At 40.2% G+C, this 26307-nt stretch overlaps 1 protein-coding gene across 3 annotated transcripts in view; it reads left to right on the top strand.

The window, feature by feature from the left end:
* The window catches only part of LOC140941787 (MAP kinase-activating death domain protein-like), a 35971-nt gene extending 10627 nt beyond the window's left edge, over positions 1 to 25344 (top strand). Inside the window, exons 6-25 of one of the 3 annotated variants that reach the window (XM_073390800.1) lie at positions 342 to 753; positions 1232 to 1503; positions 2051 to 2209; positions 3622 to 3712; positions 4448 to 4628; positions 5832 to 5933; positions 7276 to 7398; positions 9484 to 9769; positions 11425 to 11663; positions 13026 to 13203; positions 13850 to 14060; positions 15316 to 15532; positions 17624 to 17731; positions 19691 to 19855; positions 20683 to 20755; positions 22442 to 22473; positions 22552 to 22626; positions 23201 to 23270; positions 23415 to 23461; positions 24094 to 25344. In XM_073390800.1, the coding sequence (XP_073246901.1) occupies positions 342 to 753; positions 1232 to 1503; positions 2051 to 2209; positions 3622 to 3712; positions 4448 to 4628; positions 5832 to 5933; positions 7276 to 7398; positions 9484 to 9769; positions 11425 to 11663; positions 13026 to 13203; positions 13850 to 14060; positions 15316 to 15532; positions 17624 to 17731; positions 19691 to 19855; positions 20683 to 20755; positions 22442 to 22473; positions 22552 to 22626; positions 23201 to 23270; positions 23415 to 23461; positions 24094 to 24171 (3119 nt within the window). In that variant the 3' untranslated portion in view covers positions 24172 to 25344. The remainder of the gene's footprint in view (positions 1 to 341; positions 754 to 1231; positions 1504 to 2050; positions 2210 to 3621; positions 3713 to 4447; positions 4629 to 5831; positions 5934 to 7275; positions 7399 to 9483; positions 9770 to 11424; positions 11664 to 13025; positions 13204 to 13849; positions 14061 to 15315; positions 15533 to 17623; positions 17732 to 19690; positions 19856 to 20682; positions 20756 to 22441; positions 22474 to 22551; positions 22627 to 23200; positions 23271 to 23414; positions 23462 to 24093) is intronic. The other 2 variants (XM_073390801.1, XM_073390802.1) reach the window with 2 other exon arrangements.
* The last annotated feature ends 963 nt before the right edge of the window (positions 25345 to 26307 follow it).

Raw genomic sequence — 26307 nt, 5'->3', positions numbered from 1 at the left:
ATCCTACGGGATGCATGTCATGATTTATTTTGCATCTTTGGGGATTTTTATGCGTCAGGGAAGCAGGATGCAGAGGTTACAAAATCACTGGTCTCCCACGAAAAATATTACAGTACTATTTCAATATTTTAGTTACTATTACATAACATTCCAGACTTCTAAAAGTTTTGTTATCTGTCAGCAAAAATTATGTATGCAGGCCATTTTTTCAAGTAATATTAACAGAAGCTCTCTTTGGCAAGTTTAGATTTGTTTTCCAAAAGTATTTCTTGCTTCTTCAAGTTTCCTTTAATATCAGTACCTTAGTACATTGTACAAAAAGCAACTTTTTTTCCTTCAAGGCATTCATGACCCACAAATTATTGGAGACAAGGCCAAATGGTTTGCAGGGGACTTGGAACCTGTTGTCTACCAAGTTTTTGATTCACAATCAAAGATTTGCAGAGAACCTTGGATTGATGTTGACTATGAACCAAGCTTGATATTTGACGAAGAAGAAATCATCCCTAACAACGATGAGGATGATGACAGCAGCAGTTGCCATAGCTCTGTCGGTGACCTTGTGCAAAGAATGAAAATTGGTGAAATCAATGGAGCCACGCCTCTTGGACCTCATGCACCCCCATTTGCACCTGTGAGGGCATCTTCTCCAATGCCAGAATTGCAAGCATCTTTTTCTCTCCCAAGCTTACATGTACCAGTGGTGAAGGGAAACATGTTGGATATTTCAGTAATCAATCAGGGAGGATCAAGGTATCTATTTTAAATCCTGTTTAATTTTTTTAGTCCTATTTAATTCTTAAGCCTGTGTTCGGAGCAACTGCAGAAACCATGAGTAATTTATGATGATCTATTTATCGTGAGTTCAGGGGCACTTTTCCATTCATCCCAAAATTCTGGAAATTTTAATTAGAAATCAAATGGAACAGACCGTTTTGGTTCGGTCTGACCAGAATACTTGGGACCACCTTTGAAAGTTTTCCACTTTGACCAGTCTGTTCATTTAGGTCAGTCGAACCGAAATCTCCCGGCCTTTACATTTGACAAAAATTTAATTGTTGTCCCCGTTACCACTCTCTTGTATCCTGCTTACAAGAACAATGACCAAACGGGTAATGGCTTGGGTTGGGTCGGTATAACCAGAATGTACTCTTCCGTTGGGCATTGGAATTTCCAAAATTTCCAACCAGAATTAATTGTATTAATTAATTTGATTATATTCACCCTCAAGGCCGGAGCATTTTGATGCAGGCACACCAGATTCAGCAGCTTTTTCAATCAGCAGTGGGGATTCTTGCTCCATTAATGGTGACGACAGTGAAGACTTCATGTATTCTGTGTCTAATCCACCCACTCCTCAACTTGCAAGACGGAAACATGCCTCAGAAGCTGAGAGTGAAAACACGTTCGTGTCTGGAATGTCAGATCAGTCCAACTCATCTGGAAACACTGTGATGTCTGATAAACAAAACATGTTTATAAACAGCACTGAAGCCATCCTAGGTAAGGTGTTATTCACTCAGACATAAAACTAAGGCTTTGTTGACCAGATAGGGTTTCTGTTCACAAATAAGAACAGTGATTTTGGCGCAGTTCCTGTAACAGAGTGATGCTGGGCCGCGCCAATCTCTAAAGTGGAGAGTCACGTAGCAGATAGATGTTCATACAGATTACTATATTGCATAGCTTTTTGTGTCGGCCCAAAGCCCTATCACTTAATAATTTTTCTGTTATTGTCTCTTTTAATTCAGATTCTAAATGGTATTTTAATTAGGTGGAGATTCGTAAAAAATAATAGAATAATAGTAATAGAACTTGACTGCAGTATGTATTTGAAATGGCTTTCATGTAATAAAGTTATTAGCCTACTGAACTACTTTATTGAAATTAAAAATAACAAAGTAAGTACTGTCTATAAAGTATGAAGATGTGGCTTTTATTAAGGGGTTTTTGCTACTTGTAGTTGAAAAGTGGTGTTTCTCAGTGTGAGAAATTCAGCAGTTTTGCTGAGCCATACACTATATAAACTTCTCATTTTGGTATTTTGTAGGCTTGTGGAACAGTTTCAAAAAGTCCACTACGAGTGTGACAAAGCAGGAAGCTGGAGACAAACCCCCAATGAATGGCTTTGCAAAGCGAGTGTCACCCAGTTCAGTTTCAGACAAACTATCTCCCCAAGAAGAAAAATCCCCCCTTTTCCCCTTCCCAGGTAAGAACAATAAATTTATACAGGATGTGTCTCCAGGGAAGACAACCTGGAACTCCCTTGATACCAGCATGTGGGAAACCCCAAAAGACCAGGGGTTCTTACCATTTACATGGGAAAACCAGAAATTCTGGTTGCAAAATCAAATGGTTCGCACCTTCTGTTTGAATTGGGAAGCTTCAGAAAAAATATATGGGCTGTGTTTTGAGATGATGCAATTTTTCCACCTTTTTCAGTTGGATATTCCTCTTGTAGTGGATCACCCTCTCACCAGGTGAAATTTTATGGTTTTATGTTTATGCACAAGATTTCCACCTGGGTGGTTTTGTGTAAATGATAAGCACCCCAGATTTCACAGCAACTTCAATTCATCATTTCAGTGAAACAGCATTCCCTCCTCATACTTGTCCAATACTGCGAAAAATTTGTGCATGCCTTTGTTAAATTCTTCCTCATCATTACATCATGTGGGGATCATGTAAGATTGCGTGACCTGCCGGCTCAGCTCAATGCGTTCTTGCTCAGCAAAGTGATCAGAGGTTTTAGCTGATTCTCTATGTTTGTGTGAGAAATTTGGAAGAGTACCACGCCAATGGATGCTGTACTGTAAAAGAACGGTTTTAAGTCACATGTGGTCTATATTGGTGAAATCACCAGAACCACAAGTGGTATAGTACATAATTATAGATTTAGGAGACATGGCGGGAAATCCTGAAGTCTTATCTCTAAGGCCAGAAATTGGCTAAATTTGTTAAATTAATTTCTCACTGTTTTGCTTCGTTCTTTATTGTTATGCTTTTGTGCAGTATTGTGAAGTGAAGACAATACAATACATTGTCATGCATGCATAAATTTGTTGGGGTAGTGGACAACCTTCACCCTTTGCGCTTGTAAGTGACACACCCCTGGAACCAGAAAGTAGAATACCTTACCTTACTTTTTAAGGGCAAACAAGGTCAAAAAAATTATTTTCAAGGCCACTGGCTCCCCAGCCTCTTATCTTAGGGTCTTGATGAGTGGGCCCCCACTTTAAAGGTTGCATTTTATATCAGATAATTTAATACAATGATGACACATATCAACATCGAAATGTATTTGGCCCCGTTGAATCAGCAAAGGTACCAATTCTGAACCGGATTGGAAAAATAAAATCTTTAATCGGGGCCATTTCCGATAATTGGGTTCCTGACCAATATTTGGATGCACTCCTTTACATGTACTTGAAGATCTAAAATGTGCTTCTGAATTCTGCCCTAGTCTATTCTGGTATTACATTTGGTATTGCTAAAATATTTTGCAATCAAAAAATAAATTTATAAGTAAGTAAATAAGTGAATTACATTTTGTTTACATGATATTTTAAAATAAGTTTACCTGTATTTTACTCAGTACTTGTGTATTTGCCGTTTCCTTAGGAATCAGACAAAAGCCAACAGTGCCTGGCGATAAAGTACCAGGAAGACAGCAATTGATAAAACAAACATCCACTGAAAAAGCAATTCAAAGGTATGACAGAAGTCATGTATTTTCAAGCAGTCACTCTGCAATTTCAGTCTCGCATTTACTAATACATGAATGTGCTCTAATAAAGTGTGTAAGCCCAAACCAGGACACATTGAAGAAGGATTGTCTTATCACAACGTTTTCTGAAACCAAAAGATTTTCAATTTTTTTTGCAAATGGACCAATAATATGTAAGGTTCAACTATACAACAACAAAAAAAATGTAAACACTTTAAAACTTGCTTGAACTTTGACCTCTCAGGAAACACCCGTCAAATTTATGAATGTTTTTGGTCTGTTTGCTAAACCATTTTTGGTCTGTTTGTACTGTAAATAGTGACAAGTTTAATCTTTGAGTGACAAGTCAGATCAGTACCTGTTTGTTTAAAAAAAAATGTCTTTTTACATGTAATTAAACTGATTGGTTATTTGTGCATGGATTTTTGTGAATTATAGGAACACATGACAGTACACCAAAATATATATTTCTGTGGGAAAATGTTCAACAGAGCGTTTTTTTGTCAGTTATTGGTATTTTGTGCTAAGCTCCTTATTAATGTCATAAACTCTGTATGAAAGTTTTATTAAAATGGTCATGTTTAGTATTACATTGTATCTACACTGTAACTGTATGGTAGTTTTTGAATGAAATTTGTTTGAAAGAACTCTCAAAATTTACATGAACCCTTCATTAAAAATTGTAATAAATTAACCAATGGAAATAAATTATTTTGACAGTGACAATCAACAGTTTCTGAAGGAAGTTGTCCGCAGTGTTCTGAAAGGAGATGGTGTTGGTTGGCTTGCAACAAAGAGGCTTCGTAAGTTGATGTGTGATGAGTCCCTTAGAGTCATGGTGGCCAGTCGTCTCTACAATGCCCCCTCTGCAGACACAAATACAGATGCCGTCGATGACATGGTAAGTCTTGAGTGGTGATGATTTAAAATAGGAGGCGGCATATGTTGTCGAGTGGCCAGTGCATTGGACTTGCAATCTAGTGTTCTTGGGTTCAAATCCTACTCTAGCCACTTTCTGGATTTGTTCTCAGTCATCTTGAGTTAATATCCTCAGCCACGCTTGTATAGCCAACTGACTGCCTCCTACCAGTTGGTATTTAATCCTGTTATGGGCTGCTTCATGTTCCAGGTATTTGGCCAGAACATGTAAATTACACATCCCACCAGGTGTCTTGTAGGGCATATTGTGTGTGTTCCACTAGGCGTGTGTATAAAATGTCAAAGCAACTTCTGACTAAAACCTCGTGTAAAAGTTTGACACTAGTCTTTCACTGCCAGAATTTCTCAATACTAAATGCTTTTCCACTGTCAGAGATCTCACTTTTAATAAGATCTTAATCATACACGTACAGCAAATCTTTCTTTGACAAACACCATGCCCCACCTTATGTCTCATGCCATAATCTATGCTTGACTTCTTGTAATTAATAAAGATTATGTGTGTGTTGAGGCAGCAAAATAAAGTTTCTCCTTTTCGTAAGGACACAAAAGCATTGTCAGACATTCAGTACATTACGTTGACTTTTAATTTGTTTATTACTATACAAAATTAATCTTCATCTATAAAATGATAGTCTAAAGTATTTGATTTGTCTAGTTACTACGTGTATTAGCCCTCCATGAAGACGGCTGGTCACGCAATCCTCTCCAGTGTTGGGAAGGAATGCATGACAAAACCCTTAACTCTTTAAGCCCCACTAGTGACTCACATCCAATTTCTCCCAACATTAACACTGCCTGACCAAACAGATGTGTCATGAGAATTAATGACATGATCACCAAAGATAAAATGTTGTGATGTTAGAACAAGATTCTCTCAAGCAGTCCCATAAGGAATGTATGAAGAACAGTGTGGAGAAGATGCATGTTGATATTTGGGCTTAAAGGGTTAGAGCGTCCACATGGGAGGCTACATGTCCTTGGGAAAATTGTGAATGGTACATTGTCTGATAATTGACTGCGAGGGTAAAGCTACAGCTTTACAAGTGCTTTAGATAAATTTTTTTGCTACAGATGTATGTACTTTGTCTTTTTTTTTATTGTACTCACAACGTTTTCTGTTGTTTTATGATTGTTCCATTGAGTGTTATTTCTTACCATGCAGCTCATCAGTAGCATAATTCCTCCATCATTCCTTCTGGCACAGTATAAACAGGGCCATTCCACTACTGGCTTAGACTCAAAACAAGAGGCATCTAGTACTGTTGTTAGTAATCGTTATTGTAGTTAAATTTAACTATTTTTTAAATTTTCATTTGAACTCTAAAGTACCGTAAGTCTTTCACAATATTGGACATGTAAACATGATGTAAACAAAGTAAAAGAAACATACTGTTTTGTAGTTTTTTGGACCGTTTTAGTTTGTCTTTTGAATTTGTTGTTTCTTTTTCCTTTTTCACCGTCTTTGCAACTTGAATTCCTCTTTTGCTGATGTTTATTTTGGTTTCTCTTTACTTTTTTACTAGTATCTTTTTTCTGTTCTTCATGTTGCCAATCAGCCAAGCTATCTTTTCATCGTTTTCTTTCTCCCTTTATTATTTATTTATCTTTTTGTTTGTCAAGGATCAGTAATTTTAAGTTAAACTCACAAAATTAAATATCTTTTTAAAAAAGTAAATAAATACACAAGACATTAATAGGAACGTTTTTAAACTTAAATGACACTAGTTAATCGCGCATAATAATTTTTTTAAATAAATAATACACTGTTCAGTTCTTTTAAGGGGTGTAGAATGGTGTCAAATGCTGAATGCTTTGAATCTTATTTTCCAAATTTTTATAAGCTAAAAAAACCCATACAAAACATCTCAGTTTGTTGTTACTTTTTGATGTCACCTTCCTGTTCATCTGTTGCCGTTTTAAAGTTGCATACATCCAAACTGACCGTCATTCTTGAAGGCCAATCAGTAACATGCTTGGGTTAAAATACTATCAGTTTTCTTCACTTGTAGTCTTTCGCTTCACAGTCAAGCTTTTATTGGAGGTTAACCTGAGACACAGCCAACATTTTGCTACGTCGCAACTAGTTTTCCGCAAGATGACGTGTGAGTAACGAACACAGAAATTCCACACTGATGACGCCTCATTACCCAGATCTAGGTAGAGTTTCTGTATGGTAGAAGCAAATTTCCCGCCCGGCACGACCAATCAGAAGCAATGTGCAGATCTGGGAAGTGACACGTCATCAGTTTGGAATTTCTGCGCTCATTCCTCTATAGCATCATTTCGCGGGAAAGCTAGTAGTGGCGTCGACAAGTGTCGCTTGTATTCTCAGGCTAATTAGGGGTCTGACTTTCTGATTTGGGTTTATACCTCATGATAACTTGCTGTTTAATGCATAAAAGAAGCTAGTGGCCGCTTCGTAGGGTTTATCTGTCTGTTTTATTTGGTAACCTTACTAAAAACCTTGTGGTAATTAGAGAATCTTTAAGAAAGGCCAAGACCATTCTACACTCCTTAGAATATAGACAATTGCACGCTGCTGAGCTGTCACCTTTTGCACTTTATTGTTACTAAGCACTCTCTTCACTATGCTCTGTATGCCACAGCCTAAACTCTGGTGGAACAGCTTGTCCTCACTCTCTCTCGGATGGTCTTCGCCGTCTTCTTCTTCTTCTTCCACTTGGGGCTCTGGGACTGACTTGAACCAGTCTCCGGTCCCTGAAGCAAAGGTAGGTCAGCCTTCTGCTTGCTCGGTCACCATGACAACGTGATTTCCTTCTAAAATAGGTCTTATTGTTTCATGTATTTGCTTGCGTTAGTGCCCCCTTATGATGCTGCAAGTTGACTGGTGAACTATGACAGTTGAGAGGTTAAATCGGTTAGGAAACGCAAAAACGCAAACGCACGATTTACGTAACAATTCCTTTATAGCTCTAAAAGTGAACCTTTAACATTAATAATTCCTAGCATGAGGAAAGCTAGACTAAAGACTTTTGTAAAAGATCCAGTACCTATAAACATTAACCATTGTAATAGTCACGAGGCTCTCAGGGAACTCGATTTTCAGTTGCCTGTGAAAACACATCTTGTATTTTTTTCAGGGCGAGGGACATTGCTTGAATCATTCATCTATTGTTTAGTTAGCTAATAGCCTGAGGAAAAAGCCTTTTTACAACGTTGACGCTGAATTCGCCGCGAAATGGCGTTTGAGAAACGTGCGCAGAAATTCCATACTGATGACGCATCACTACCCAGATCTGGGTAGCGCGTCTGACTTATTGAAGGAAATTTCCCTCAACTAATAAGAAGCACTGCCCATATCTGGGTAGTGACTCGTCTTCATGGAGTTTGGATTTTCTGCGCTCGTTTCGAGAGCTTCATTGCACTTCGAACAACAAGGCCCTTACAAACGCTAGGAGTAAATGTTCACCGAACTTATTAGCAGTGTTTTTAAAGTGTTAAAATTTATAATATAAATATAATAAATAAATATTACAAATGTAATAAATATTTGAGGGAATATACTAGAACTCAAATTTTCCCTTTAATATAGAACCAAATCTATAGGAGCCACATTGTTGAGGTCTAAATTTGACTCTAATGTCGGCTTGGTTACAATAATGTCATTTTTTAATAACTATCAAAATTCGCCTTTTTGAAGATCTTTATTTCACTCTGTTCGATTAAAAAACAATGATATACAGAAAAACGAAAACGCAATGAATTTTGGTAATTGAAAGAAAATTGTGGCATTGTCGTGATGTTGGCCTGTGGACGCTTTCATTGTGGACAATGGCAGAGTCTGAATTTGCGGCTGAACATATGGTTCTGTCGAAGACAGTTCTGTCATATATTGCTATGAACGCGGCTACGCTACTATTCCTGTTGAGATATCCTTGTTACCAATTGTCATTTGTGGAGCGAGTTGGGAGGGGTAGGATGGTGAATTCGCCTTACTCTAAAATGATTCTTTAGTCTTCGTGTTAATTGGTACTTGTTCCTCCTTTCAAGCTAAATCTTCGTTTGAATCCTGCAGATGTAGCCCGCTGTAATTGGCCACAGCTGTTGCGGTGTCCCTGCCGACGTTCTGTTTGTTTGTTTGTTTGGCGAAGCTAATAAAATAAAAAATAGATGTCGTGAAGGCAAAGAGGGCTAATTGACATAAACGTGACAGAATAATAAAATTGTCCCCTTTTTATAATGAGGTTATTTTAGGTTGGTGTCAGTCAACACACCTTGATATTACGACCACTTTGATTCCTCCCAGCAAAATGCCCATTTATTTTCGTGTAAGAAGGCTCCATTAGTGCGGTCAGCTCGTTTATGCGTTCAACGATCATTTTTATGAAATCCTGTATTGCTTTATAAATTCACCTCGTTAATACGACCACTCGTACCAAGAAGTATTCATATCACGTTAATAGGGCCACTCTCAACCTCCAACCTCGTCCACGGACTTTTCCCCTAGAAAATGGGAAAAGCCCTTTGAACGGGGGTGGGTCACCCCTTTAATCCGAGCAAATTCTTATGTCTTTTTGGTGGCGGCGTGAACTGACTTCCACTTCTTCAACTGTATCAATTTTGATTGTCTTTTTTACGTCCGAATCACGGCCAACAACTGCAGTGCATTAATAACTCTTCCATGTATTGTTAGGGTATGCCTTTAATCGGGTCTTGAACTATGTACACTAGTCTATGCATGTGCGTTTGTTTATAGATTACAGGTATGCTGTCCTCAACGGTCTCCTACTGATAAGCTATCGTTTTAACAGAGTTCGTCTTAACCCAAATTTAATTCTTTTGTTTGTTTTTAGCGTGTTTCTCGAAGTGTCTATAAAGGGATGCTTGAGGTCCTGAAAGCCGCAGTGTATGGCTTCGAAGTCAGTGTGGAAAACGAGGATGTAAAAGGCATTGCCTCAGCATTCCAGTTCCTTGAAATTGCCCACACTCATTACCATGGGCGTGACATTAAGGATGAGATAGCAAGATTGCGTGACGATGATGATATGTCAATTGTCTCTAACAGTGACAGCACGATCTCTAATTTGTCTGACCACTCTCGCGACATGGCGTCAGTTCGTTCCTGGGTTGCCGAGACAGGTCAGTAATCCTTATTTGATTAACTGTGTTTTCTGTCATTTTAATTGTCCTGACTGTTATCCTCATCACATGATTCATCAACAACATCAGCATCTCCGCCATCACCATCATCAACTACATTTCCATGGTTATTGCCATCAGTGCCTTCGTCATCGCGGTCGTCATCATCACCACTAGAGACCTTTAGATTCTAAGACGCGGACGGGTACAAGGACAAAGTTTTCTCAATACTAAGTAGTGCGCGCTCTTAGAGCGGTTTTCATTTGAGTGTCGAAAAGTAATTGGTTTTGCACTTTCTACACGATGCGATTGGCTTAAAAGATTCGCGCCACCTTTTCATCCAATCAGAAGTAAAACCAAAGTCAATTGTGACGCGCTCGCATGCATTTTCCCGCGCTTTGCGTCAGCCACATGTAATTACTTCGAGTTTTGATTGGTTCAATGTATTGTCTGTGTCCTATGTGATTGGCCAGAGTAATTACTTTGGTTTTGGTTTTACGACACTCAAACGAAAACCACTCTATATCAGCGTCATTTTGGTGGGAAAACGTGATAGCCGTCGTCCTTCTACTATGAGCTTAAGCAAGAATGTCGTAGTGGCGAAAAGAAGTTATCAAATGGTAGAGGTTTTATCATTTTGTGATCGGGAGGGGGCTTAAACTCCGTCAATAAAAATAACGTTACTAACTATTCTGATAAAAAAGTACAGTTGGGCTTTTCTGGGGTGTATTTTATGAAGAGACGCGAAATAACCTTAAGTTTAATCTCGTCCTCGTATTCGCTCTTGTCCTCGAGAGTAAAGGTCTCCACTATGACCATCATCATCTACCATCTTTATCGTCATCGTCATCGTCCACACAACAACCACCCGCACTATCATCATCTTCATAATCACCAGGAGCCGCTCTTGTCACCACCACCACCACCACTACCCATCATTATCATCATTATCATCACCGCATCATCGTCCGCAACGTAGCTTGCCCTGTTATGTTGCCTTCTATAGTTTGAGTTCAACTTAACTTAAAATTATTTAATTGTTGGTTTTCACATGACGTCACCAAAATTCAAACTAAAAAACTATCGATCCGACCGAGATTTTACTTTCACGGTGCATTAGAGCAGCTGGAAACGAATTTTCATACAAATTTTCGCTTCGAAAGGGTTCTTGGTTTTGTGATAGAGTACGCTTGAGTTTCTAAGTTTTTGCGTGACGCGGCATGTACATGACAGGCAGGAGAGCTTTCATGGAGGTTAAAAAAACGACTTATTTCAGGAAATTTTGCTCTCTGAACAGTTCATGTATTAGAAAAAGTATTACTTTAATGTTTATTAGTTTCTCGAAGAATAAATTCACGCCTTTGTAGCAAAACTCGGTAACAGATGTTTCTGTTAGTTTCCGTCGGCCATGTTGGAGCTCATCCAGGTGAGCACTAGCATGGCGTCTCCATACAAATCTCTAAGAGTTTGGGTAAAACATTTCTGCGGATATCTCGTATACGAAATATTCCTCTGACCTGAATCTTGGCGAGGGTCTTTGTATATGTAACTCCTTTCATTTCCCAGATTCTGGACTTCATCTATTGAACGGTTTTGATTTTGATTTTGATTTATTTTGAATGGCGTGACAATGAAAACCAGCAATTGTCTTGCAGGCAAAAGACATGCCATGCTAAATGGCAAACTTGATGAAGATAGTGGTCATGGTGAAATGAGCGACACTAACAGTGAAATAGACACGATCATGTCCTCAGTATCGCACAGCAGTAACAATACACGTGTAACGCATGAACCGCTGACACGTTCGAACAGTGATGTCGCTGCCCTGTTGAGTAGAAGGGGACGAGTCCTGAAAGACAAAAGAAGTAGATCCATTGACCAAGCTAGGACTCTGGTAGGTTAAACTTAAAGCAGAAAATAAGAGGAGGGAAATCTTCTGACGTACTGTAAAATTAGGATAAAATGTGCTGGGCCCAGTAGTTTGAAGGCTGATTAGAGCTTAACCCAGGGTCAAAATTTAACCCGGGTTTTTGTTTCTTTTTTCAAAAGCATTTTCCTGGATAATTTTCTGTGTTATTTTTAAGAGCATCCAATCATCTACTCGTTGACAAAAAGAATTAAACTGAATTACTTTTTAAGCTTTCATATCTCAATTCAAATTTCGCACTAACCCTCGATAATCTTAACCCAGCTTTGAACAACCCGGCCCAGGCGTTTGGCACCCTGCTAGTAGCTCCTTTCTTTTGCTTACGCGATTTTGGCGTACTCGACAAAGACTCTTTATGTGTCGCGTTAGATCTTTGCTGGGCATGCGCTGCTTGTTGCTAGGATACAGGTTCAATTCCAGGCCTAATAGCCGTGCACGTGGTATAGTTTTGACCATCGGTTTATTAATAAACAGATGCTCGCTCTCAAAAAACGGGTTCGACGAAAGAAAACAATATTGACTGATACAGAAGTTTGGGCTGCTGCAACTTGTAATTTTGACACGATTCAGGCACGGCCTCCTTTTTTTTCCTCTTGGAGTGGGTAAAGAAGAAGACAAAGGGAGGCTCTGTTCGCAGGGTGGGCATTTGAAGGCTTCTGTCTCTGTATCAGTGGAAATAGGTTAACCCTTAGAATGATCAGCATCAAATTTCTCCTTGTTATATCACTGCTTTATAAAACACAGTGGTCATGAGAATTAAGGATATGATCACACAAGATGAATCTAATTGATACTTCATCAAATTCTCCCCACTACTTCTATTGAAAACGTATAGGGATAACAAATGAGAATTTGAATTATGATGTTAGGGTTTAAAGGGTTGAGAATGCCCATTTTAAACGCTGATTCATTTGCTGACTTAAATAGTTTGAGGTAACCATCAGGGTTAGATAAATCAAAACTTAGCAGTAGCTAGTATCCAATATTAAAATTCCAGGAAAAAGTAAATTGTAAAGCATTGACTGTCCTTTGAAAGCAATGGTGAAGCGGCGTGGTTCAGAGCTAATTTAAATTCATTTAATAGCCATTAAAGTTAATTCTGTGTTGACTATTGGAGCCCCAGTGGTGGCCAACACGAATTCGTCGGTCACTGTATGGCCGTCACATACATCTTACATTGTATTAGCGGTGATTTATTTCTCTACTTAGGTTTTCAAGAGATCCTGTAACTCCATCAGTCTGCCATCTTGTAACTTAACTAATAAAAACAACCTTAAACCTCGTGTTTAAGAATTCATTTACAAATAATAACTCAACCTTATTTATCAGGAAATGGCTAGAGCGAGCATGGAAGAAAAACGTCGGCTGGAAAGATGCAAGAGTCCAGCGCTTGCTCACATGAAGTTAGACAGTACCGTGACACGACGCGGCTCATTTGACCGCTTGAGCCAGGCTTCGTCTTCCATCCCTCCAAGTGCCTTGCTGAGAAAAAGCAATTTAAACAGAGGTAAGAAATAACGCCAAGTGATTATTGTAGTTTGATAACCTTTGGCGAATTACATGAAATTGTCTCTTCAATATTTTTTGCGGTCAAACCTTCCCCTCGCTCCCCTGAAAAGTAATAGTGGTAATAATAATAATAATAATAATAATAATAATAATAATAATAATAATAATAATAATAATAATGATGATGGTGACGATGATGATGATGATGATGATGATGACGATGATGATGATGGTGATGATGATGATGATGATGATAATAATAATAATAATTATTATTATTATAATAATAATAACAGTAACAACAACAACTAATAATAATAGCCAAAGGTTACGGAGTGCGGGCGACAACGATCGAAAGTCAAAATGCTTTTGCTGCAACGCTGTGATGTGTTCTTTGCGTATGTTTCACGTGATTGATGGTCAAGACATGCGTGATCAGATAACGATCGAGTGATAGAAGGTCCAAACGCGCGTGATCAGATTGCGTTCTGTGCATTCCATTTATTCTTTATGGAAGTCCAAACAAAGCTGGCTACATAACTGCTTTGCATGCGTAATAGCTACCTAGAGATTAGGATTGCGGGATCCAAACATTCACAAGTGCAGTAAGTTGTTTGCTAATTTGTGTCTGGTTTTCCGTACAGGCTATCGTTACTACAATGGTGACATTTTCCCCGTGGAGGGGGAGGAGGGGAGAAGAACTACAGGACGCCGCTACTTATTCGAAGGACTGTTAAACGAGAGGTCATCTCTGTGGGATAACATGGACTTCTGGGAAAATGTGTTCCTTGATTCTGTAGCGACTGAGAGAGATGCAGTTGGTATGGATCAGGGACCGGTAGAAATGATTGACAGGTGCGGCAGTATCTTTAGCTTACGAACGCGGATGTATTTTCGACCGTCGCTTCTCTCCACGCGAAAACTAACTTTCGTAAACGCTTCGTCGTTTCATTTTCGACTTGTATTGTAAACATACCCATCGCGCACGAATTTTGCGAGAATTCGCGCGAGGTAGTTCTTGGTCTTTAAGAGCTAAACTGTGATTGGCTAATGATGTCCTACGTCACAGAAATCGTTTGACGGCTCGGGTTCGCAGACGTTGCCTTTCGGGTGGAGAGAAGCGACGACCGGGAGCACGTCTGCGTTCGCAGTCTACGGTATCTTTCACAGTACGAGACATTCACATTTCAGACCAGGCGCGGATCTAGGATAAATACTGACCGATTTCGTAAACGAGCGCCGAAGGCACAAGCTTTTAGGGGGGTCCGGGGGCATGCTTCCCCCGGGGCTTTTTTAGATTTTAACCCCCTAAAGTCGCCTTTCCTACGTTTTCGAGTCATTCGGACAGGATATTGGCTAGTTCCATTCACCTTGGGTGAAGCCCGCCAACTTGGAAAGTTTTGTTTTATTTATTAAAAATATATCGATTTTGAAAAATCTGACCGATTTCCGTAAAACCGCGGAAACCGGTGTGGATCCGCGCCTGCAGGTCAAACCCGTTCCCAGTGTTCTCTCCTCGTACTCGTCCCCTGGAACGAGAAGAGAAGACTGGGTACAAGGTTGACCTCGGGCGGTAAAAAGAACGTACACTTTTCCAACTAAGAGTGAAAAGGTTCTTTATTTTTGGGTACTTCTTGAGAAAATAGGCTTTTTAAGGTCCTAATTAGGTTCATATTTTTGTGGCGACAAATGACCTGTGATCAAAATGATGAATAGCGATCGTAAAAAATGAAATTATTTAGTATAATGCAGAACACACTGGCTGGTAAGAAGGGATTGACAGTCTAAGAGCTTTTCTGCCGTTAGATTAGGAGTAGTTAATCGTTAATGAGGTGGATAAAGCTATGTAGTGGATATATCTCTATCTAGTGGATAACGCGATTGGTTTCCCTTAGACTTATCCTTTGGATAGCGCTATCCAACGCTTGAACAACCGCAAAAAAAAATTGGCAATGAGATGAGAAACTCTTGTTTCAACCACTTGAATTCCCTTGGGCATACTGTATAATTGTGAGGACGTTTATTGTAGCTCTAAAATTTGAGTTTCAAGTTGAAATCCTCTGGCACATGACATTATGGGTGAGCTGATTACCTTGTTTTGCTTGCTTAGGTACAGCTCCTTGGGTCCTGCGGAGAAGAAGCGACTGGAGGCAGACGAGGATCGACTTCTAGCCACACTTTTGTACAACCTGGTTGCATTCATGTTAGCTCTGAATGTTGACAAGGATGCTTTGAGAAAGAAAGTTCGCAGGCTGTTAGGGAAGTCTCACGTGGGCCTACTGCAAAGCCAGCAAGTAAATGATTTACTTGACAACCTCAGTAACCTGGTGAGTTAGTTTGGATCATTATACTGGGAAACTGAACACCCCCCGGACCTGCATGACCGAACTTCGGAAGGTAATATTTCGCCTCTGGATCCGAAGTTCGCAAAGTGTACGACCTGTAAACGGCTTATTAGCTCTTAATAGGGGTGATCCCGCACCTATTTGAGAGATTGTTTTTGATTAGCTGGGAAAACAATAGGGATTGTCACATAACAATGCCCCTATCCCTGAAACAATGGAAATGTAGATTAAAGGGGACCAGTGAAATAAGACGTTTAGGACGGTGCTGTTCTACTGCTTAATAGCCATACAGTGACCAGAAAAGGGCTCTAATGGCTTCAAAATGCGTTTTAACGGTAAAATTTTCAGGAGCGAATGGGTTAAACTCTGTTATACTGAATCTCGCTATGGACAAAGCGATTTCTTACATATAGGATGGTATTACCCAAAGTCATTTCCAGGAAGGCGAGTAGTGTGCCGCAAACGTTTTTGTTTGAGTATTTATAGCTTCGTAAAAAACTTCTTCGCTTAAGACTTCTGTTTTTACACCTTTCAATTCTCGAAAATCGTCGAAGGGCCGAATAAACATAAAAACCGGGGGGGGCGTAGCGATCGGCAGCGCAAGGGGGTAACGTGGGCAATTGAGCTTCAGGGTCTTTCTCGCTTCGCGCGAGGACTTGTTGAGTTTCCGGGGGGGATGGACAAATAAAACGTCTGAAGGGCAGATTTCCTTCGATTGATTAGCAATTATTGTTTAAATAAAATAATTGTGAGATGTCTGATTATATAATGTTTGATTTTTTTAAGTATGCGTTAATGGATAACAAAACAAATTTGGCTAACTTTCTGTTTGAAAACTGATTTATCTTACTTGAAAGTATATATTTGACAAATATGGTGTTCGCTCCTTGGCCTGTAAAAGGAGAAAATATTTAAAATTAGATCATCTCTATGGGAACGTAAGTGATCAGGAAATATCTTTGACAAAGCTTTTGTTTTAGCTCCTTCTTGACAATCAGGGAATCAAGAATTGTTTAAAGCTTTACAAAAGAAGGTACAGGGACATCGGGAAGGGTGTTTCTTTTAATTGAATTCAAACAGAAAGAATAGTCGCTGGTTCAACGACTACTCAACATGTGGGCTTGTTTAAGCTTGATTTTAAACAGAGGTCCTCAGCATTTGCAGAGCTGTGGGGTAAATTACTAAACAATGCTTCTAATATTTTTCATTAATCATGCTTTCACTATTATAAAACCCCATAATTTGTAATGTAAAATAGATAGCTGTCGTGGATAAGTTCAATTCCAGTCGAGTCTCTGGTGTATGATAGCTGGTAATTTTAAGGTTAGCTCTAATTTAGATTATAATGGTCGATTACTGTGTATCAACGTGCTAACACTTGATGGAAAATGGCCGGTTCGCTATACGTTAGAATTCTTCTTTAAAAACTGCTTTCGAAGTCGTCTGGGCATTGGGAAGATTAATTAGATTTAGAGATGTTTTTAATGCCTAAAAAAGCAGGTTAAATCCCACTCTTAGAAAAGTTTTGATTCCGAATTCCGATCGATAGTGCTACTCTGTGGTGTATATTTCTCGTTTAGTTTCGCATATTGACGAAATAAAGCCAGCCATAAACTTGATGATCTCGATGCTTTTTCCATAAAAGAATTAAAAATTGACGTTGAAATGTCCTTTTTTTTCGTTGAAAATATGTTGATATGAAAAATCAATATTTATTGCCGTGGAGAGTTGCCTAAATATCGAGACAACGTTTGATCAAATGCTTACCTCCCATTACCTAACTGAATGGTAAATGACTATTACAACAAGGAGAAATTCGATATTGATCAGTACCGTTGCGTAAAGTGTTAGGAGAAGTAGACTACGAGAAGTCTCGCTTTTTTCTGTAGTCTGTCGAGCAAAATGCGAGACAGGCAGATGGCCACGCGCGTGACTGATGGCCCTCGTTTCGCACGTCTCGCGGCTTCGCCGCTCCTGCGCGCGTGCATTGCTCTCACTAAATCTGAAGAAAAAGAGAGACTACTCGCAGTCTGTAGGAGAAGCTAATTGATATGCCCGTTTTTCTTTGATCAGAATGGAAATGATATTGATCTCAAACCAGCTGGTAGCCGACAGGTGATGAAGCATTCGTTCGTCGTACATTCTGGAGATTCTATGAATGGAGATGTGTTTTTCATGGAGGTAGGTCTCAATTCATCGCCGCACCGCGGATAGCCTGCGAATAGCAGACGTATCTTCGGTCGCGCGAGCAGACGCATTTCCGGTCGCGCGTCTGCTGTTCGCAGGCTGCACCACGAAAGGGTAGACGTAATTATGCTTTTCGTAAATTCTAAATCTAATATGGAATAGACGTTTTGAAGAAATTTAAAATATAATTGTTTTTTTTTGTTGAGTTCTTTCCTCTGCCATTTTCTCGGCAAGTTTTAGTTTGTCATCGAGCATAGTTTGATTGAAGGTTATTAGAAGGGTTCTTTGTTTTTGAATAATTACTTAAGTATTTTGAGCTGCAAAGTCCTCCTGAAAAAGAATACTTCAGTGTTGATAATACGTCTATAAGAAGACAAGGAGACAATTCTCATTTATGTAATTTATGACCCCATTTGCATTTGTGTATGTGTTTTTTTTTTTAATTTAAATTTAAAAACGCCTACATTTTGCAAAAAAATATGTACAATAGTTTGTAACATTTGTCATTTTTGTGTACAATTACAATTATTGAAAACTGTACTTCCATGGTATAAAAACGATCGCCTAGCTACCGCAATTCTAATAATACACCTTATTTCAAAATGATGGCAAATTTAGTTACTCTTTTGTCTTCCTGATATTGGTCCTTTATACTTTGTTTCGAGGCGAAAGCTCTTTTGAAATCTTCAGATGCAATTAATCGCCGCAAAGAGAGCTAACCCACATAAATATTAAAGGAAAGTAATGTTGTCACCATGTTGGACTAAGGAGCATAGACAGATGCAAATTTGCGATACTATGACCGAAGTCAAAGACAGGCTCTCAGTTAAAGGCGCACATAACTTAGCAACTAAGGCCAGGGCTAAACGTCGAATTGTACATGTGGCGGCGGCACTAGACTGTTTACAGTCCCCAAATTTTTTCGTTAAGTCGTCGGGATCGAGCGGTTACGGATGCCCATGCTTTCAAATGTACCGAGGGGGTAGGCGGCGGGGTTTGTAGCGGTGGGAGAAGGGGGGCGAGATAAATAGAGGGTTCCTCTATTTTTCACGCCTCCTCCCAAACCAACCTCCGCCTCCTAAGTAGATTTGATACTCTTCCCATGTTACAGTCGGTACATTTGAAACCAAGATGGACGCCCGTTAAGGTAGGTGCACGATCCCAACGATCTTACGAAAAAAATAAGGGACTGTGAACAGTCTAGTGACGAACGTAATGCTAATGAGCACAAGCAACAGATATTACTCTTGAGCATTAGATTCGTCGTATGTGAAGTGCGACGTTTGACCCTGGCCAGAGAGGAAATTGAATACAACACATCCAGGAATATCCACGACTGAAAACGCAGCGAAATGCGTTTTTGCTAATTAACACGAACACGAGGGATTTAGAAAACGCTCCGGAGGACACCTCTTCTATATTTATTAATACTCTCAACTCCAAGCAGTGCGAAAGCATATTTTGACATAATTATGTAAGAATCGTAAAATTATAGGAATTTTCTCTCCCTAGGATGAAATAAATATTTGTTTGTCATAGCCAGGGGCCCATAACCCCGTTCTATCAACTTTCGTGTAACACAAGTGAATTTGGCTCGGTTACCTCGCTACTCATGTCACAGCATTTTCACCGACCAGTTTATTTGTAAAACGATTTTGGCTTGAATTCAGAATATCTTTGAAGTCCCACAAACTTGTCAGCAAAACCTCCAGCCCTGGAAACAATATTTTGACATTTTACGTTAGTGACGTTTTGTTTTTCATTTTCATACCTTATACTTCAAATGCGCTCGTAGATAGAGCAACGTAACTTAACTACTATCCTCCTCAATCATCCTTCCATAAAAACGCCGTGATATAAGGCTACCGGGTAGTGTGAGAGTTGTTTGTTCCGGGTGATGAGCTCCTGTCGTAGCCAAGTAATGCTTAACCCCAGCACTCTTTTTATGCATAGGTATGTGACGATTGTATCCTGCTAAGAACTGGAACAGGGACGATCGTGGAAAGATGGTGGTACGAGAAGATAGTGAACATCACTTACGCTCCCAAAACTAAAGTACTATGTCTATGGTGCAGGCAAAAGGAAGAGACCATTCTGAATAAGTTCTGCACCAAAAAGGTTGGTCTGATCCCCCTCGGATAATAGAGAGCTTTAGATTCCAAGCCGAAGACGACTACGGGAACCAGCGTCATTTTGGCGGAAAAACGTGATAGCCGTCGTCACTCTACCACGGGTTTTAACAAGAGTGCTGTAGTGGCGAGAACAAGTTATCGAATGTTAAAAGTTTATCATTTCGCGATCGGAAAGGGGCTTAAACCCCTAAAATAACTCGTGCTCAGTTTTCTGGTTAAAAAAAAAGTGGAATGAAGCCATCTGGGAAAACGCGAAAAAAAAGATTGAAGTCAAATCTCGGTCTTCGTAGTCATCCGCGTCCTTGAATCCCGAGCTCTCCTTTATCCTCTCTCTCATGCCCATACCCTGCAATTTTTTCGTGAGCAATTGAGTTGTCTAGTGATTGTTGATTAATTTATTTGGCCAGTATTATGTAGTTAAATGAAATTTAACACAGTTAATAACTAGGAGCGCAGCCGTTGGTCAGCGGTTATTGCGTTGGCTCAAGCGCGGTCAGGCTTGCTTGCATCATCTCCATGTGCTTAGTACAGCGTTTCCTGGCGGCCTCTCTCTTCATTTAGCCTTTGGATCATTTTTTTACTCCCATCCTCCCTCCCCCCTCCCTTTATTTTCTCCACTGATAAATCAATGTGACCTGCGCCTGGTTCCATTGGCGTGGGGGTTCATGGCTGGAAGGCGCGGATTTACCAGCCATGGGGCATAACTCTGTCTAGGGGCTGGCTTTGCCAAAAGTGGAAGCCCCTGGACATCCCGGGCACTCACCTTCACCAAGCAACGGAGTTGTTAACTATTTGTTTATTCCATTTACGCAGTGCAAAGCTTTGTATTACTGTATCAAGGAAAGTTTGCAGAGAGCAGCTGACAGGCTGAACGACAAAGGATCAGGTTAGTGAGACAATATGGTCATTTTTTGACACAAGGTTAAGTGCAAAAGAATAAATCTCTCTGTGTTGAATTGTAACAACGAGAACCTAGTATATGGTTTCCATGAGTTCTCCGTAGCTTAAGTGGATAGAGCGCCCGCCCGGTGTTTGGGAGGTCATAGGTTCGAATCCTGTCGGGGACTCAGAATTTTTCTTTGTCCTACGCTTGTGACATGCTGGCTACTTCATTTTCGCATTTGTTTCACCTGCGTTAAAATTTACCATCTTTCATTCTTTCACAACGAGAAGTTTTGTTTGTTCGTTTCTGTTTTAGTTTTTTTGTTTGTTTGTTTTTTCACGACTTTTCATTGTCTGTGGTGAATACGTTCCCCATAATTGTTGTGTACAGCTTCTTGTTTGTGGTAATTTTTTTGTTTACATCCATGTATTTGAAATAGTGTTGCCACGCTTGTGTATCTGATGGCAACGCTATCTATTCGTGCGTAATTTATGTCATTTTGTACATCTATGCTTATTTGCTTTGTGTTTGTCTCCTTGTGTACTGATTTTCCTTAAACTTCTTTCCCTTGCAGATTGAGTAGATACCAAATTACTTGTGGACCTTTGTGTTGTAGCGTAAATTTGTTTTGTTGTGTTGTTGTCATTCCTTTACAGCTTGTGTTTTCATTACGCACCGTGTCTGTAACGTAAGACTGGTTGACCACTATCCTCGTGCAATACTGTACTATGTCCTTTGTCATTCGTTAGTTAGCGTGACCCCACGATCTGTGACGCTTTGTTACCGTTAATCGTGGGTAGACCTTCGATTCCCAAAGAATATAGAGGAAACATGGGTGGGGGTGGTGTCAGCCATGGCATTCTCTGAGATTATTTGCTAAGGGTCGTAGATAGTTCGTAAAGTAACTTAGCGGTCGTTTACCATTTGCATGGGCAAACCAGTCGGTCCACCGTTTGGGCAAATGGTACGCAAAATTCAGGACTGGTAAATTTCGTTCCGGAATCGCGTTTACCATTTGCACAATCAGTTCCATTTACCGTAAAATGATCGCGAAGGCCTGACACTGGTATCAACGTGGCCTTGAAGAAATGGAACACAGTTTTCCGTTTGTAACATTCCGTCCGGAAGAACAGGACTACCTTGTCAGATGTTCCCTTGCTCCCAGGAATTTTCCAGAAAGCCGCGTTCCATTTAGCCTCCCACGCAGGCGTTTTTAGGGGAGCTTGGGGAGGGATGAAAAACGAGCTCCCCTAAAAACGCCTGTGTGGGAGGCTACGTTCCATTTACTTTCCTATGGAAACTTTTCTGTAAATGGTAAACAACCACGGTTACTCTCTCTTGTTCCAAGTCTTGCTTTTCATTCTGATGGCCGCCTGCCAGCCTGACAAAGACACTAATAAGACGTAACGATGTAGACTGCGATAATGAAGAGTGACACATTGCCGGATGCAGACCTTGAGACAGGGGGGGGGGGGGGGGGGGGTCCGGTCATCCAGACCTTAAGATAAGGGGGGGGGCCCAGTCTCCAAAAAAAAAAATTTTCTGCCCTTCGGGCCTCAGTTTGGGCTAAGAATAAGGGGGAGCCGGGCTCCCCGGGCCCCTTCCCCGGATTCGCCACCGTGAAATGGCTTGCACTTGGCGAGTCCGTTTAATTAACGCTAATTTATTATGATGTCTATTGTTTTGCAGGTGTGCAGCTAGGAGGAGAATTTCCTGTTAAGGTCAGTAACTACACTACCTTGCATTGTCCACGTTTTAAACCAAGATACGATACCACGACTTCATTTATTTCCTTTTAGGATCTAAGCACCAATGAAGGTGGTTTTCTACAAGTTACACTGGAGGGAATTGGCCTGAAGTTTGCCACAAGAAGAGTAGGTTGATTATTCTTTATATCTTTTATCTACTTGGTCCCTTCCCAAACCCCCTCAAGCCCCCCCCCCCCCCCTCCCACCACCTAGGGTCTTCTTTTTTCCATGTTCCTGAATGAGAAGAAGGAGGAAAGACGGCTCTGGCTAAATCGCTTTCAGCCTTTGAAGTTGCCTACTGTTTTTCCGAGTGCGTGTATTCGGTTTTTGATAAACCGATGGCCATATCTGAGCCCTCCGTGCGAGACGCACGGCTATTGAGCCTGGGTTCGAAACTGTATCCCAGCAACACCAGCGCATGCTCAACAAGGATCTTACTAGATTCGTGCAGAGTCTTCTCGAGAAAGCCAAAATCGAACAAGTGAAAAAAAGGCATTACTAGCAGAGTGGCTTCCTGGTAGGTTGCTGTAGAAATCAGGCTCTTGAATAACTTCTTTTTTATTTTTCTTTACCTTTGCTTTCTCCGTAAATGAAAAATATCACTAACTGTATGAGAGTAGATTACCTGGAGACAGAGGCATTGGCCATTACCTCTTGGAACAGTGGTGTTCACATGGTAACTGATCTTGTTATTTGTTAGGTTCACATTGACTTAAGTCACATCAGGAACTGTTCTACGCAGGGAGGCGTGTTTCTGTTGGAAGAATTTGGTAAGTACTTGGTGACACTGTTTCACTGTTTTAACACCGGGTAATATCTTAAGAAAGCAACCTCTGATCGGATTGGTCTTCTCTACCAGCTATGTAAATATTATTGATTAATGTGACATTATGCTGAAACATTTATTCTTGCAGTGCCAGCCACGCAAGAAACAATTCAGCACAGATTTGGCTCACAGATGGTACGTACGTTTTTTGAAATGCTACTCGTGCTTCTTAGTTGACTCTTGGTTACCGATTAGTCATACTTAACCCTAGTTTTAACCCTAATTCCGCTTTGTTATCCCTATACATTTCGTATAGAAGTGGCGGGGAGATATTGAAGTATCCATTAAATTCATCTACTGTGATTATGTACCGACTATGTTTGGTAAAGCAGAATGATTACAAGGAGAAATTTGGTGCCGATTACGCTTAATAGCCTGCGAGCAAGCTCTCTTGGGAGCCCTGGGGTCGGGGGAGAAAAACTCGTTTTCTTCCGACCCCCGATTTCTTACCCCAGCGCGCTCCTTGTTGTTCTGTGCAGCAAGAAAGGGGAAAGCAGCCTGGGATAATCGAGGCAGGAGGGGTATGGGAAGCGGAAGCGAAAAGGGCAGGAGATGGAATTTCTAAAAGGGTGGGAAGCGGGGGAAATAGGGGCTAATTACCCAACGATGCTAAAGATGTCGCAATCGAAAAAGGGCTAAAATGAGGAAGCCAAGAAAACAGGGGCGGGGGACGGGAGGTTTGGACCCCCCCCCCCCCCCCCCCACCCCACGGTCGTGGTTCCTTAATAATTCTCTCTCTAAATAGTACGTATTGGCTTTATTTTCAGTGCAATCAGATTTGCTATGCCGTACTCTGCCTGTTTTCGTACGTGGCAGCTTCGCGGAATACAAGTAACACCGGATAAGGATTTCAATCTCAGTTGGGCCTATGGCGTTATAGACACCTCCCCACCCTGTCCCCTCAGAAGTGCAAGGGCGGGACCTTGTCCAGCGAGAGCTTCAAGCAATCTGAGCACGGATGGGTTGGATTCCGTGAACTACATGAATCGTCACCTGTCGATTTGAATCCTGTCAAACTTGCAGGAAACGTTTTTTCGCGCCAGTCCAGAGCTAAAATTTACAACTCTGCTATCTTCCATTAATCTATTGTACGGTAAATGTTTGCACAAATAACTCTCAGAAACTCTTTTCAACCAGATCACGTGAGTGATGAAAAATACTTTTTAGCTGGTATAACGAGCACCTTTAAGTTATTTGCACGAAAAAACCTTCTCTGTGGATCTTAACGAACGTCTGCAAAAAACAAAAGTGAGATTTATGGAAAGTCTGTTCCTTGATTATGCAGTAATTCATTTAGGCCAGGCTGATATACAGCTCTAAGACATCTCAGCATCAATGAATTAGTCATTACATCCAATGATTCATTACTAATCCACTACGCTCAAAAGAACGTAAATAATTGTCGCCTTTTTTAAACACCCTCTTCACGCCGATTTAAACAAGCGAAAAAACCTCCGTAACGGTCACAGGATTTGGCTCTTTGATACTTGTTGTTGAAGGCTTCACTCCACAAGAAGGTTCCACGCCTGATGTTTTGGTAAACATCTTCAAACTTACATTTATTGAAGGAAGTTGCGTCCTGCTGTAAGGAAAATTAATTAACTGCCACAGAAATCACCGGAATAAGACTAATTACACAACTGAACCAGGAAAATTCCTGGGAAAAAGCCTTGAGAGCCTTGAAAGCAAGTGGTAACACGTTTAATATATTCATCCATTTGCATGGGAGTCATTTCCTCTTCGATTGAGCGTATACACATTGTACTGAACAACAATGTTTAAACAGCGATACCAGTCTGAATCCAAATGTGAAATATAAATTATCTGTATTTATTAGAAACAGAAGGTTGTAAAATAGAACACAAAAGCGACTATGTCTACTAAATTATTCAGTTTTAAGCGGTGTAGCCCGACAGACAAATTGTTTTAATGTAATGGTTAAAGAATATGCGAAATAAAATACCTTGTAAGTTAAAACATGTTTGCAGTGGGATTTGCAAATAAAAAAGGATTTTATATTTCTTGTGCGGTTCCTTATTTCACAAGCTGAGATGCTGGCATTTGGGGATGCTAAGATCCCATCTGCGATGGCTCCATGTATCCCTCCCTCCCTCCCCCCCCCCCCCCCCCCCCCCCCACGGGTGGAATAAAACGAAAGAAATGTAGGAATCAATTGGGAAACCGATCTTTCGGAGGACTATCCGTATATATAAATCAAAAACTCGCTAAAGGAGTCACCTACATCCTGTCTGAAAACAAAAACATAATATGGTGTAAACTTGATAAAACTTACTTCAACTTTCAAAAAAGGATTTATACCCAGGAACAGTTTATTTAAGCCCACCAAACTATGAAAGAAATAGCAGCGAAGATTTAATTGGGGAATTAGAAGAAGAAATGTTTTTATTTTCACGAAAGGGTGACATAATTGTTCAGGGTGATTATAATGCACGAACGGGTGACATTCAGGAAACAGTCTTAGATGATGACAACGCTTTCCTGAATGTCCCTGAGGACTACGAGAATGACGAACAACGCTTCAGACGGTCACAAGATTCAGGTACCGTGAACGCTAGGGGTAGAAATTTTTTAGAAACATGAACAGCGTTAAATTTACGAATTCTCAATGGAAGGATTGTTGGTGACCTGGAAGATAAAAAGACCTGTTTTCATTGTAACGGTAACAGTGTTGTTGATTACGTCATAGGGTCAAAAAGTATTCTAAGGAATGTGCAAAATCTTATTGTTGACCATTAATGCCACATTTATCGGATCACTGTCACCTTTCATTCGCGATAAAAGCTAACTTTGTTGACCGAGATTCTTTTGAAACATCAGCTGAACTCATCTTGACCTAATATAATAGGCTTTTCTGGAATATCAAGTCTAAGGACAGACAGATTTGGTCTCAAATCACAAACAGTTCAGTCCAGGTAAGAAGCAGCTGTAAAACATGATAGCATCGATACTGCGTCGGAATT

Source organism: Porites lutea, chromosome 6 (assembly GCF_958299795.1).
Source record: "Porites lutea chromosome 6, jaPorLute2.1, whole genome shotgun sequence".
Lineage (NCBI taxonomy): Eukaryota > Metazoa > Cnidaria > Anthozoa > Scleractinia > Poritidae > Porites > Porites lutea.
Note: the sequence above shows the minus strand (reverse complement) of the source record. Positions and strands in the feature narration are given on the sequence as shown.